Raw genomic sequence first — 11,453 nt, forward strand, 5'->3', positions numbered from 1 at the left:
GGTGCCCGGTAAGTGGTTTCTCAGGCTTCAGTAAGTACAACCCCAGCGTCTGCAGCTCCAGGTAAGCGCCCAGCCCCCTAAACACGAGGCCCTCCGTTAGCAAAGAAGGCTGACCCGACCAGAACAACCACTCCTCCCGGGTTCCTCTAGCCACCATGCTGTCAGAGCCAAACCCGCGCGCGCCCTCCTGCGCGCCGCTGATTCGCCACGGCACCGGGACCACGCGCCCTGCTCAGAGTAAGCCGAAGGCAGCTGTGAATTCGAGTCCCAGAACTTACGTGGAACTGGCAAAGATATTTAGAGTTTCTGAGACTGATGCCTACCGGCAACGTCCGAGGAATCAGCGCGGCGCAGTCGCGCTAGGGGCCCCGAGGCACCTGCGCCTGCGCAAGAGAAAAAAGAGGCGTGGCCTAAGAGCCTCGGGCGGGACTTGGGTAGGTGTGTTCGCTCCCTCCCTCCCTTGTGGGCTGCCTTCTCTCTTTTCCCTAATTCTGGAGCGGCCCTCCCAGCACCCTGCCTCGCCACGACTTTCCACAGTAGAGCACTAAGCAACTCTCTTGAGCTTCATGAGGACGACACAAACCCTCAGTCGACGCTGTCAGGAAAACAAGAATGTGGAACAGCAGACATAGAGACACATTACGATGCTGATGCTGATGTGCTGGGTACCCAAGGCTGCATCGTTTAATACGAACCCACAAACCGCGTGTAAACTACCCTTAGTGGCTGAGTAACCTAACAAAGGGGCCTGGCTACTCTCTGAACATAGAGTACGAAACATTCCACCCACCATGACAGAACTTTTCTTGACCATCCCGAGCTGGATGATACACTGAGCAACATTTCAGCAAGACTGGGTGTGGGTGGAAATCTGGACAACTTGAATTCATGAAACAACATCAGGCAAATGCACCCTTCCTAAGCAGAAAATGAAGAACTAGAGACCCCACTCAGGGCTCACCAGTTAAGAGAGCATTCTGGTGGTTGGGGTGATATCTCAGAGGTTAAAAATACTTGCTGTTAATCGGGCATGGTAGCGCACACCTTTAATCCCAGCACTTGGGGAAGCAAAGGCAGTCGGATCTCTGAGTTTGAGGCCATCCTGGTCTACAGACTGAGTTCCGGGACAGCCAGGGCTACTACACAGAGAAACTCTGTCCCAAAACCAAAACCAACACTTGCTGCTCTTGCAGGGGTCCCAAGTCAGTTCCCAGCACCCATTGGAAGTGTTGCCAAGTCAGCTGGGTGGGATCTGTTTGCTCTACACAGATAACTTGTCACAGCCAAAGAGAAACGCTTCAAGTGCTACCTTTTATTTTCCTTCATGGTTGGCCTCAGTGAGAGACGGCAGCTGGCTCACCCTAGAATTGGGGGCCTGGAGGCATTAGGACCCTTAGCCCTAAAAGCATTCTAGTCTTTTGTAGGCCAGGAATCCTCAGCCCTTTCTGTGGTTGGTGCAGCTTCCACCAGGTGTGCCTAGGCTTTTGTAGGACCTTAGCTCTTACGGACAGCCAGTGGTAAAATTCTTGGCCTAGGGATGAGACCTCTTGGCTCTCTGGAACTCTTCTGGCATCCAAGGCTGCAGCGTCTCTTCTCTGGTTTAGTCATGTACCCTCATTCAGTCTGTTTCTGCCCTCTGTTCTTGATGCCTTGGCTACTGCTTCTTCGGCTATCATAAAGCTGGCTGCCGTGTCCGCTCCACAGCTTGGCCTTTGGAGTGCTCAGATTTCACTGCCACTGCCTCTCTCTTCCTGATAGCTACCCACATTACTGACACGCAAGCAAAGGCTCGAGAGGAGCCTTTTGCTGAACCTAAAACTGCTTTCAAAGCCTCAAAAAGGGGCACTTCCTCCAATCACAGCCTTTTCACCAGCCCCGGCAGGTTCCTCAGCTAGGCCACAAGGGGGCGTGTTCCCCTTCTCAACCGGGTAGAAATGGTTGCAAGGTCGCCTAGAGTTCATCCTGGCTTGTGGTTTGAGTCTGGTACAAACTGTTTCAAAAAGCCTCGAGGTTGTGCCTTCCAGAGCAGAAGTAAGCAGCAATCGCGTAGTTTTCTCAAGGCCCTAACAGTTTTTAGGATAGCCAGTGCTGGCATAAGGGCAGTCCAGCAAGCTGTCAACTGACAATCCTTTTGCTCAAGGCATCCAGGACAACAAAGGGGGAAGGAAGCCCAGCAGCTGGTAGTTAAGGGGTCCTGTTGAAAGGACTAGACAAACTCCATTTTGAAAAAGAAACTCCATTTTTGTGTTAAAACTAGCCAAGAAAAACCACAAACTAGTCTAAACCAAAAGATATTCCCTAGCAACACAATCAGCTCACCTGGGGAAAGTCCAAATGCACTCTCTGCTGGTCAAGCTGACCAGGAGGTAGTCTGGCACATAGCAACAACCAATTAGGAGAAGCCAAGCTAAAGTTCCCAACGCCCCTGTGACTGCTTCAACCAATCTTTTCTATAGGCCAACTTGCCCCCACACCTATTACCCAACTACAAAACGCCAAGGCTTGTAACTCCCTGCTTACAGCTTTTCTGCCCAAATGTCATCCAATCATATACTGTAAAGCCCATTTCTTTGTCCAAACCCTATTTTTTAAAACCCTCTCAATTGAGACTGAGGCCAGTTCCCTGCCTCTGCTGTGTCAGCGCACTGGAGGTGTGTCCCGGGTTCTAACTTGCAATAAAGGCTTCCTTACCATTGCATTTGGACTCGGCTCTTGGGTGGCCTGTTTAGGGAGTCTCTCAAAATTTGGGCATAACACTGTCACCTCAGCACCGAATATCTTTGCTTATTTTCAGAAAATGAGCACCAGAGTGCTTCCAATGAGAAGTGTTAACAACACTTAGCACTGGCCAGTGCCCCAGGGAGAAATGAGGGCACTTATTTGTTTTAGGACAAATGGATGCTGGGAGGATCCAGTCCTCACTTAAAGGACTGGTGAAGGTGCTTGCTGCCAATTTTGATAACCTGAGTTCAGTCTTCAGGGCACATGGCGGAAAGAGAGAACTGACTCCTCAAAGCTGTCCTCTGACCTTCACAAGTGTTCCATACTTGCACACACATACATGCACACACACGCACAGACACACCCGCACACTCGTAATATTAATTTTGTTTTAAAGCCCAGTCCTAGGAGCTGGTGAGATGCTTTTCTAGGCAAAGTGCTTGACATACAAACATAAAGATCTGAGTTCAAATCCCCAGCACCCACATAAAAGCCAAGTGAGGAGGTGTACCTGTGTGTTGCCGAGGAGGTGCAAAGTCTATCCCCTCTTTCTACAGTCCTGGTGGTAAACCAAGGTACATTTCCACCAAAGTTCACTCTGTGGAATGAGACTTACTGACAAGGCGGGGTGGGAGGTGGGGGGGGGGGGTGGGGTGGGGTTACAGGCAGGAGCATAGGTGACCCTAAAGCAGCCACACCAGAAGCTCTTCACCCAGCACGGTTGGTGACTCCCCATGACCACAGTCCTTCCCTATCTCTCCAGTGTGCCCCTTCTCTGAGACCCCCCCAAGGCCACGTGCAACCAGGGCAGAATTACATACAACTGGTTAGGAGGAGGCTGGGTACTCGAGCGAGGACCCCTGCCCCCTCTGCCCCTCCTCAGTGAGCTAACAGCAAGCCCAGACATGATTATCTTCTGCCATCAGGCCCAGGTTGATGGTGACAGAGCGGCTTGGAGGACAGTCCTGTACAGCAGTCTGTAACCCCAGCACTGGGGCAGGAGTATAAGCAAATAGGTGGATGGGGGGAGCTTGCCTAGCCAGCTGGTCTAGCCAACCAGTGACCTCAAGGTTTAGTGAGAGACTATGTCAAAATAAAATATGGTGGAGAGGCAGAAGAAGGCACGGGACTTAAATATCTGGTCTCTACCCATGCATGTGTGAGTAAATACACACACAAAACAGATGAATAAATAAATAGCAAAGGTCAATACAGGGTTCAGTCTGGAGAGCAGACAGTAAGGAGCCACCACAAATACCGTTGTCAGGATATGTGTGGGACACTGGGAGGCGGAGAGGAAGAAGGCTGGTATCTTCAGGCAGAGCCAAGGTTGGGGCGGGGTGTGACAGCCCCAGTATGAGATCTTGCTGGGGCTCCACCCCTAAACTACACCTTCGTTGTTCCTTTATCCACACACACCCCCCACACAACCGTTTTCCTGAAGTCCAGTAAGTGCCCAGGAAAGTTGGGGTGGGGGATACGGTTCTCAGGCCTTCGACTATCTGAATATGCCTTTACTCTTTGCTCTATTCACACAAGCTGGATGCACTATTTTATCTTTTTGGTTTTGGTTTTTCGAGACAGGGTTTCCCTGTGTAGCCTTGGTTGGCCTGGACTCACTTCGTAGACCAGGCTGGCCTCGAACGCACAGAGATCCATCTGCCTCTGCCTCTGCCTCTGCCTCCCGAGTGCTGGGACTACAGGCACGCACTACCATGCCCAGCTATCTTTTTGTCTCTGCTTTTTAGCCATTTTTGTAGTGCCAGGGATGAAAACCTGAGCCTGTACAAATGTTAAGAGAGTCAGCTGCCCCCTGGGAATTGTCTCAGTCCCTGCATAAACAGGTTTTCCTCTACCTATGATGTTCTGTGCTTGGCCAAAGGCGCCTGGACATCAGTGGCCCATCCGGCTCATGCCATCTTGGAATGCCTGTGCTTTTGGTGGGGACACCATCCTGAGTTATGTTATTTCTACAAACTAGGATTCCTCATACAACAGAACTTTATTTCCTCACCGCTCTGGAGGCTAAGAATCTGAGACCATGGCGGCATGCTGCCTCAGAAGTCTCCTTTAGCTTCTAGGGACTCCACACCACAGCAGCTCTGCTCCCATCTCTGCCACCATTGTCACTGGGCCTCTTCCTTGTGCCCTGTCCTCTCTGTCTCTATTAGGATGCTCGCCACTGAGTGCAGGACTATCTGGGTACTCCAGGGTAACCTCGTCTTAAGATCTGCCTAGACATTTTCCCCATAAGGCTCTAGTCATAGGTCCTGGGGCCAAAACTTGGATGCCTCAGAGGCATCCTTCATCCCCCTGCAGAGCCTGACCGAAAGCCGGTCAGGAAGTCAGGCAAGTTTCCCTTGATCTCAACATTACATAATACATTTATTGAAATATCACATTAATTCAAAACTTGTGCAATTTGTGGGATATGTGTGCATTTATTTGCATGTGTGTGTATGCGCGTGTGCGTGTGTGAGTGTGTGCGTGATCTAGCTGAAGGCTGAGGTGAATCACTTAACCCAGGACAAGACCAGCATGAGCAACACAGCAAGACCATTTTTCAGGAAAGAAAACAATAGCTAATTTTAAAAAAGATTTATTTATTATTATGTATACAGTGCTCTGCCTGCATGTACACCTGCAGGCCAGAAGAAGGTACCAGATCACATTATAGATAGTTGTGAGCCACCATGTGGTTGCTAGGGATTGAACTCAGGACTTCTGGAGGAGCAGTCAGTGCCCTTAACCTCTGAGTCATCTCTTCAGCCCCAATAGCTAATTTTAAATTTAAGTTATCCCATTCTAGAAGGAAAAAATAAGTTAAAGTGAAACACAGTCACATTACCAAAGGAGATCCCTTTTCCAAGGGAGTGGGACTCAGGATGTGGCTGGAATGCAGGGCACCAGTACAGACCTGGCTTTGACAGCTTCCGGGCCACACTCAAGCCCTGTCCTGCTCTGACTTTTTGCTGGGAACTCTAGACTAGGTGCTCCTGTTAAAGCCATTATCAGCTCCTATGTGCCTCTGAGCCAAACACACAAAACCCTGAAACCATCCACTAGAACGATTCTCCAAAGAAACTGTTTGTGCCTGTTTAAAGCTTGTTTCCCTGGGAACCTTGGCTTCTCAGAGCCCATTGGATTGAAGGCAGATGCCTTTCATTAAGGTGGCAGGAGGAACTGGACACTCAGCCAGGACTAAAAGAGGAAAACTGGTCACATGGTAGGGGTCGGGGATTGGGACATGAGACAGACGCAAGGGACCACTGTCAGCTACTGTGTCTGTGTCTCCCAGCATGGGCTGCTTGAAGAAGAAAACCCTGTCTTTCCTCCTCATTTTTGTGTCCATATACGTACATGGGACTCTATTGCAGGGACCTGACCCAGCTAAGCAAAGAAAACCATTTTTCGAGAGGCTCCGTCGACTAGAAGAGCAGGTAGGTGTACCACACTTAGGAAATTGATTATATAATACCAGGAGATGGTAAAGGATGGCTGTTACAGAGACAGCTGCCACCTGTGATCCGTGGACACAGCCCTTGGTTTGCCATCCTTGCTGGAAGCTGACAAGATTCTCACGTGTTTTTGGAAATCAGGCAAGCATTTGCTAGGCTCTGCTCTGAAGTCCAGCTAGATGGGGTGTGTGTGAGAAGACGCAGGGGTGTGTGTGAGAGGATGCAGGAAGCCCGACGAGGTTTCTGAGAGACCCAAAGAGCACAGCTGGAGAGGCCTGGGTAACAACAGTACAGTACACATAACTGTGAGAGTTGTGAAAACATATACCCTGCCCCAAGGGTCCCACATGGGGTCTTTAGACAGCCTCCCAGCCCAAGCACTTCCTGTACGGAGCCTGGTAAAGCCAAGCACGGTGGTGTGTAGCTGTGATCCCAGCACTCAGATCTGAATAGGAGTATTGCTGTGAGTCTGAGGCTACCCTGCCCCGGCCCACCGGGGTTCGACTAATGCTTGGGAGGAGAATTTTCCCGTATGGAGACAGAACACTAGACACGAAGAAGGGGGCAAGTCTGCATTCTGATCAAACCCCGTTTATTGAAAAATTTCACAGAGTTTATATAGGCACAGAGGGATGGGTATTTGCGTAAGCAAGGGTTGCTATGGATACCTAACTCTGGAATGCTCCAGCAGGTAGTTATCTACCTTTACAGCTGCTAATTGCAGGAGAGAAACTCCAGGAAAATCGTGAAGGATCTGGTTCGTCAGGAAAAAGCTCCCGGAACTGCTACTCACAGGCAGCTGGCCTTTAATCTGATCTTATCAGTAGTCCCACCGGAAAAGGAGTAGCTCGGGGGTCTGGAATGACCAGCCCCCACAATAAACCACAACAGGTGTCTAATTGCCGACCTACGACAAGGTCAGCTAGTTTCTGGTGAATGGCAGACTTCTGGAGAAATAGGAACCTAGGTTCTGACAAGATGGCTGAACATTGGCCATGTAGCCCGTCCCCAACACTACCCTGAGTGATGTAGTGAGTTCTAAGCCCGAGTGAGACTGTCTCAAAAGAAACAAACAACAAAAATTGAAAAGGCAAGCTGGGCATGGTGGCGCATGCCTTTAGTTCCAGCACTTGAGAGGCAGAGGCAGGCAGATCTCTGTGAGTTCAATGCCAGCCTGGTCTACAAAGTGAGTCTAGGAAAGCCAAGGCTGTTATACAGAAACCTGGTCTCGAAAAACCTAAAACAAACAAACTGAAAAGGTTGTAATTCAGTGGCAGAGGGCTTCAAAAGCCTAGATTCAGTTCCCAGAAATATAAAAACATGAATTAAAAATATATACACGCCAGGCATGGTGGTACACACCTTTAATCCCAGCACTTGGGAGGCAGAGGTAGTCGGAAGAGGTAGGCAGATCTCTGTGAGTTCGAGGTTGGCCTGTTCTACAAAGTGAGTCCAGGACAGCCAGGGATACACACACACACACACACACACACACACACACACAACTGGAGAAATAGTTTGGCACTTACGAGCACTGGGTAGTCACAGAGGACCCCAGTTCATTCTCAGCACCCACATGATGGCTCACAATCATCCATAATTCCGAAGTCACTGGGTACACACATGGTACATATACATACATGCAGGCAAAACACTCATACACATAAATTAAATAAATGTAAATTTTTGGGTTTTGTGTTTTTTTGTTTGGTTGGTTTTTTGTTTTGTTTCATTTTGTTTTTTGGCTTGGTTTGGTTTTTCCAGACAGGGTTTCTCTGGGTATCCTTGGCTGTCCTAGACTCACTTTGTAGACCATGCTGGCCTCAAACTCATAGAAATCCACCTGCCTCTGCCTCCTGAGTGCTGGGAATTAAAGGCATGTGCCACCATGCCCATTCCCTGTTTTGTTTTGTTCTGTTTTGTTTTGTTTTGTTATGAGTCTAACCTTTAACGGCTGAGCCATCTCTCCAGCCCTTGTTTTTTGGTTTTTTGTTTTATTTGTTTTGTTTTGTTTTTTTTGAGACAGGATTTCTTTGTATAGCACTGGTTGTCCTGGAACTTGCTTTGTAGGCCAGGCTGGCTTCAAACTCACAGAGACCTTCTACCTCTACCACCACCTAGGCTCAATCTAAACTATTTTTAAATGTGTTCAGTCCCCTCTGATCACAGAGCTAGCCCTGAGGACCACAGCAGTGAGATGATCAGTTGCAGTCCTCCCGAGTGTCAGGGCTGTGAAGGATTACAGCTAGGGCCATGAGCCTGGAGCCCACATTTTACACCATGCAGCCATGGGGGTCTGAACACAGTCACCCCCATTGTACCTAGCTTTTTGGGACTAGTTATAATGATCTCCTCACATGTCCTAGCACGGTGACAAGGATCCAATTGGTCAGCCTCTCATGCCACTCATAGGTTTGGTGTGCAACAGGTACTTCTGAAATATACCCAGGCCAGCCTCAGCCCAAGCCCATAATAACAGCTGTGTTCTCTTTACAGTTTCAGAGACTCCAACAGGTGACCTTAACACACCTGCAGGACATTGCCAACAACTACAATGTGCACTACAATATGGATGCCCGCTTCCAGAGCCTGGTGGAAGAGAGCCAGGCCATAGCTCTAGCAGTGAACCAGTCTCAAGCCGCCATACAACGGGATGTGGCCCACCTAAAGGCATGGTTTAGGAAGAGCCAGCGCAGGAGCCGGAAGATGGATGCCCGGCTTCAAGCCTTGGACCTCTCCCTGAACACAAAGAGCAGACAGTGGCTGGAGCAGGAAAAGGAGCAAAAGGCACAGAGGGAGGCTGTTGCAAGCCTGGCCCTGAGCGTTAAGGCCCTACAGGATGCGCTGGCCAGCCTGACACAGCAAGTCCATAGCCAGGATGCTAGGCTTGCTGCTCTTGAGAGGCAGAAGCAGAGGGCCTCCCCTAATAATGCAGCCCTGGGGCTGACTAAAGCCCCCACCCCCACCCAGCTTGCTCAGCCAGGCCCAGGTTCCTTGCAACTGTGGAGGGACAGCCAGGCATCCAGGCCTTCACCCCAACACAGGAGTTCCCCCCAAGACTTCACTGTCCATGTTCAGGAGATGCAGACGTTCCAAGCTCCAAGCAGCCATCAAGCAGCCCCATCAAGGACCCGCCAAGGACCAGGAAACAGTAAGTGACATAAGCCTGTCACCTCCCTATCAAATTCTAGGTCTCCCTACCAATACGTTTCCCTGCCTCCTGAATTCTCATTGACTGAGTTCTTCAGGGAGGTATAATCTTTTCTACTTATCTGGCCCAGTCCCCACCCCAAATCCTAACCGGCTTGAGATGAATTCCTCTTTCCTGATCTGGGCTCAGTCACATAGCTGACTTTTCAGTTTAAAATAAACTAAAAAAAAAAAAAAAAAAAAAAAAAAAAAGCCCAGACTGGCCACTAGAGGGGGAAGAGAGGGGCCTAGTACCACCTGCTTATCTGCGGTTCACTGATTAGTACCTAAAGGCACCTGAGACTGAAAATGGGCCAAAATGAGTTTATTTCCTATAGAATAATCCTAGATTATCTGTCTGATAATAGTCACCAGAGGAAGGAAGGAGAGCCAGAGCTGGGGGACCCTGAGGACAGAAGCAGAGATAAGGAGGGTGTACTGTGGAACTGGGGGACAGCCAGGAGCCAAGGCCTGCGGGCTTCTAGTACTTCCAAACTCAATGAAGCTTCTCTGAGCCTCTGGAGGAAACTGCCATGGAATACTGGGTCTTGAACCCTGGGAGATTATGACCTCCAAAAGAGGGCTGGTTTGAGTCAGTAACCTTGTAGCAAAGTTACAGCAGCCACAGGGAGCTCAGAGAGAGGTTGCCCTGGTCCTGAGGCACTTCATAGGCAGACGGCTGAGTCACACATAAGCAATTCATCCGCTCCCTGAGAAGTTATCCTCAGTCCTTACCTGCAGAGCAGAGAGGGTGCGAGGCAAAGACCTTGGGTGACACAGGTGAGGGCAAGGGGCAGGCCTGGAACAGGATGGATGCCTCTGAACCGCCTCGTGCTCAGGAGTGACTCTCTTCCCCCGTTTCCAGTTTGCAGCACAGGCCCAGTGTTCGTTTTCCCCAACACCTCCACTGACAATGTGGTCTTCTTCAGCCCTGGCTTCCTCATGCCCCTTCGAGCCCTGTCCTTCTGCAGTTGGGTCCGCGTGGCCACCAGCCACCTGGGCACACTCCTTTCCTATGCCACCAAAGACAATGACAACAAGCTAGTACTGCACGGCCGTGACTCCCTGCTCCCCGGCTCCATCCACTTTGTGATCGGTGACCCGGTTTTCAGAGAATTGTCCCTGCGACCACTCTTGGATGGTCAGTGGCACCACATTTGTCTCATCTGGACATCCAAGGAGGGCAAGTACTGGCTCCACATAGACCGAAGGATAGTAGCCACCGGCTCCCGCTTCAGAGAGGGTTATGAGATCCCGCCTGGAGGGTCCCTTGTGCTTGGCCAGGAACAGGACACTATGGGGGGTGAGTTTGACAGCTCTGAGGCCTTTGTAGGGAGCATATCTGGATTGGCTATCTGGGACCGGGCGCTGGTCCCTAGAGAAGTTGCCAACTTGGCCACTGGGAAAGAGCTCCCGACAGGTGCCATTCTGACGCTGACCAATGTCACGTCAGTGGGCGGATTTGTGCAGAGAGCCAAATGTGCCTGCTTGGAGCAGTGTCCATGATGCTGCCACACACAGGCTGCATCACAGCCAAGGCCATGAAGAAGAACAGGCCTCTGGATCAATGCATTCCAAATCACTCCCCTGCCGCCACTGCTGGGCTGGGTGTGCCTGTGCTCTAATGCAGGTGAGAGAGCAGGTGGAAAGCATGCAACAGAGAAAGACAGGGTGCCCAGCCTGCTGGGGAGAGAGAGAGAGAGAGAGAGAGAGAGAGAGAGAGAGAGAGAGAGAGAGAGAATGTGTATGTGTGTGTGTGTGTGTTTTGCTTGATTGTTGTTTTCTGACACAGGGTCTCATATTGGGCTTCTTGTTAACAGAGAACTTGCTCTGTATTCCAGGCTGGCCTCAAACTCATAATAACCTGCCCCAGATGCTGAGATACCAGATGCGAGTCCTGTCTGTCTGCCTGCCTCCCCCCCCCCTCCAGATTCTCACTATATAGGCCATATTAGCTTGAATTCATGATCCTCCAGCCTCTTGAGTGCTAAGACACAAAGCTTTCGTGGTGACATTTTCACAGGCTGCAAGCCATTCTCGTTCATTTGTAGTATGTGATTCTTGTGCCCTAGCTGAGCTGTGGGA

At 50.2% G+C, this 11,453-nt stretch overlaps 1 protein-coding gene across 1 annotated transcript; it reads left to right on the forward strand.

The window, feature by feature from the left end:
- Nucleotides 1-155: 155 nt before the first annotated feature.
- Ptx4 (pentraxin 4) lies at nt 156-10,999 on the forward strand. The gene is made up of 4 exons (XM_051168117.1): nt 156-434; nt 6,099-6,161; nt 8,676-9,330; nt 10,234-10,999. Exons 1-4 carry the CDS (start codon nt 156-158, stop codon nt 10,872-10,874), a joined length of 1,638 nt encoding a protein of 545 aa, XP_051024074.1. The 3' UTR covers nt 10,875-10,999.
- The last annotated feature ends 454 nt before the right edge of the window (nt 11,000-11,453 follow it).

The sequence above is a fragment of the Acomys russatus genome, chromosome 25 (assembly GCF_903995435.1).
Source record: "Acomys russatus chromosome 25, mAcoRus1.1, whole genome shotgun sequence".
Taxonomy (NCBI): Eukaryota; Metazoa; Chordata; class Mammalia; order Rodentia; family Muridae; genus Acomys; species Acomys russatus.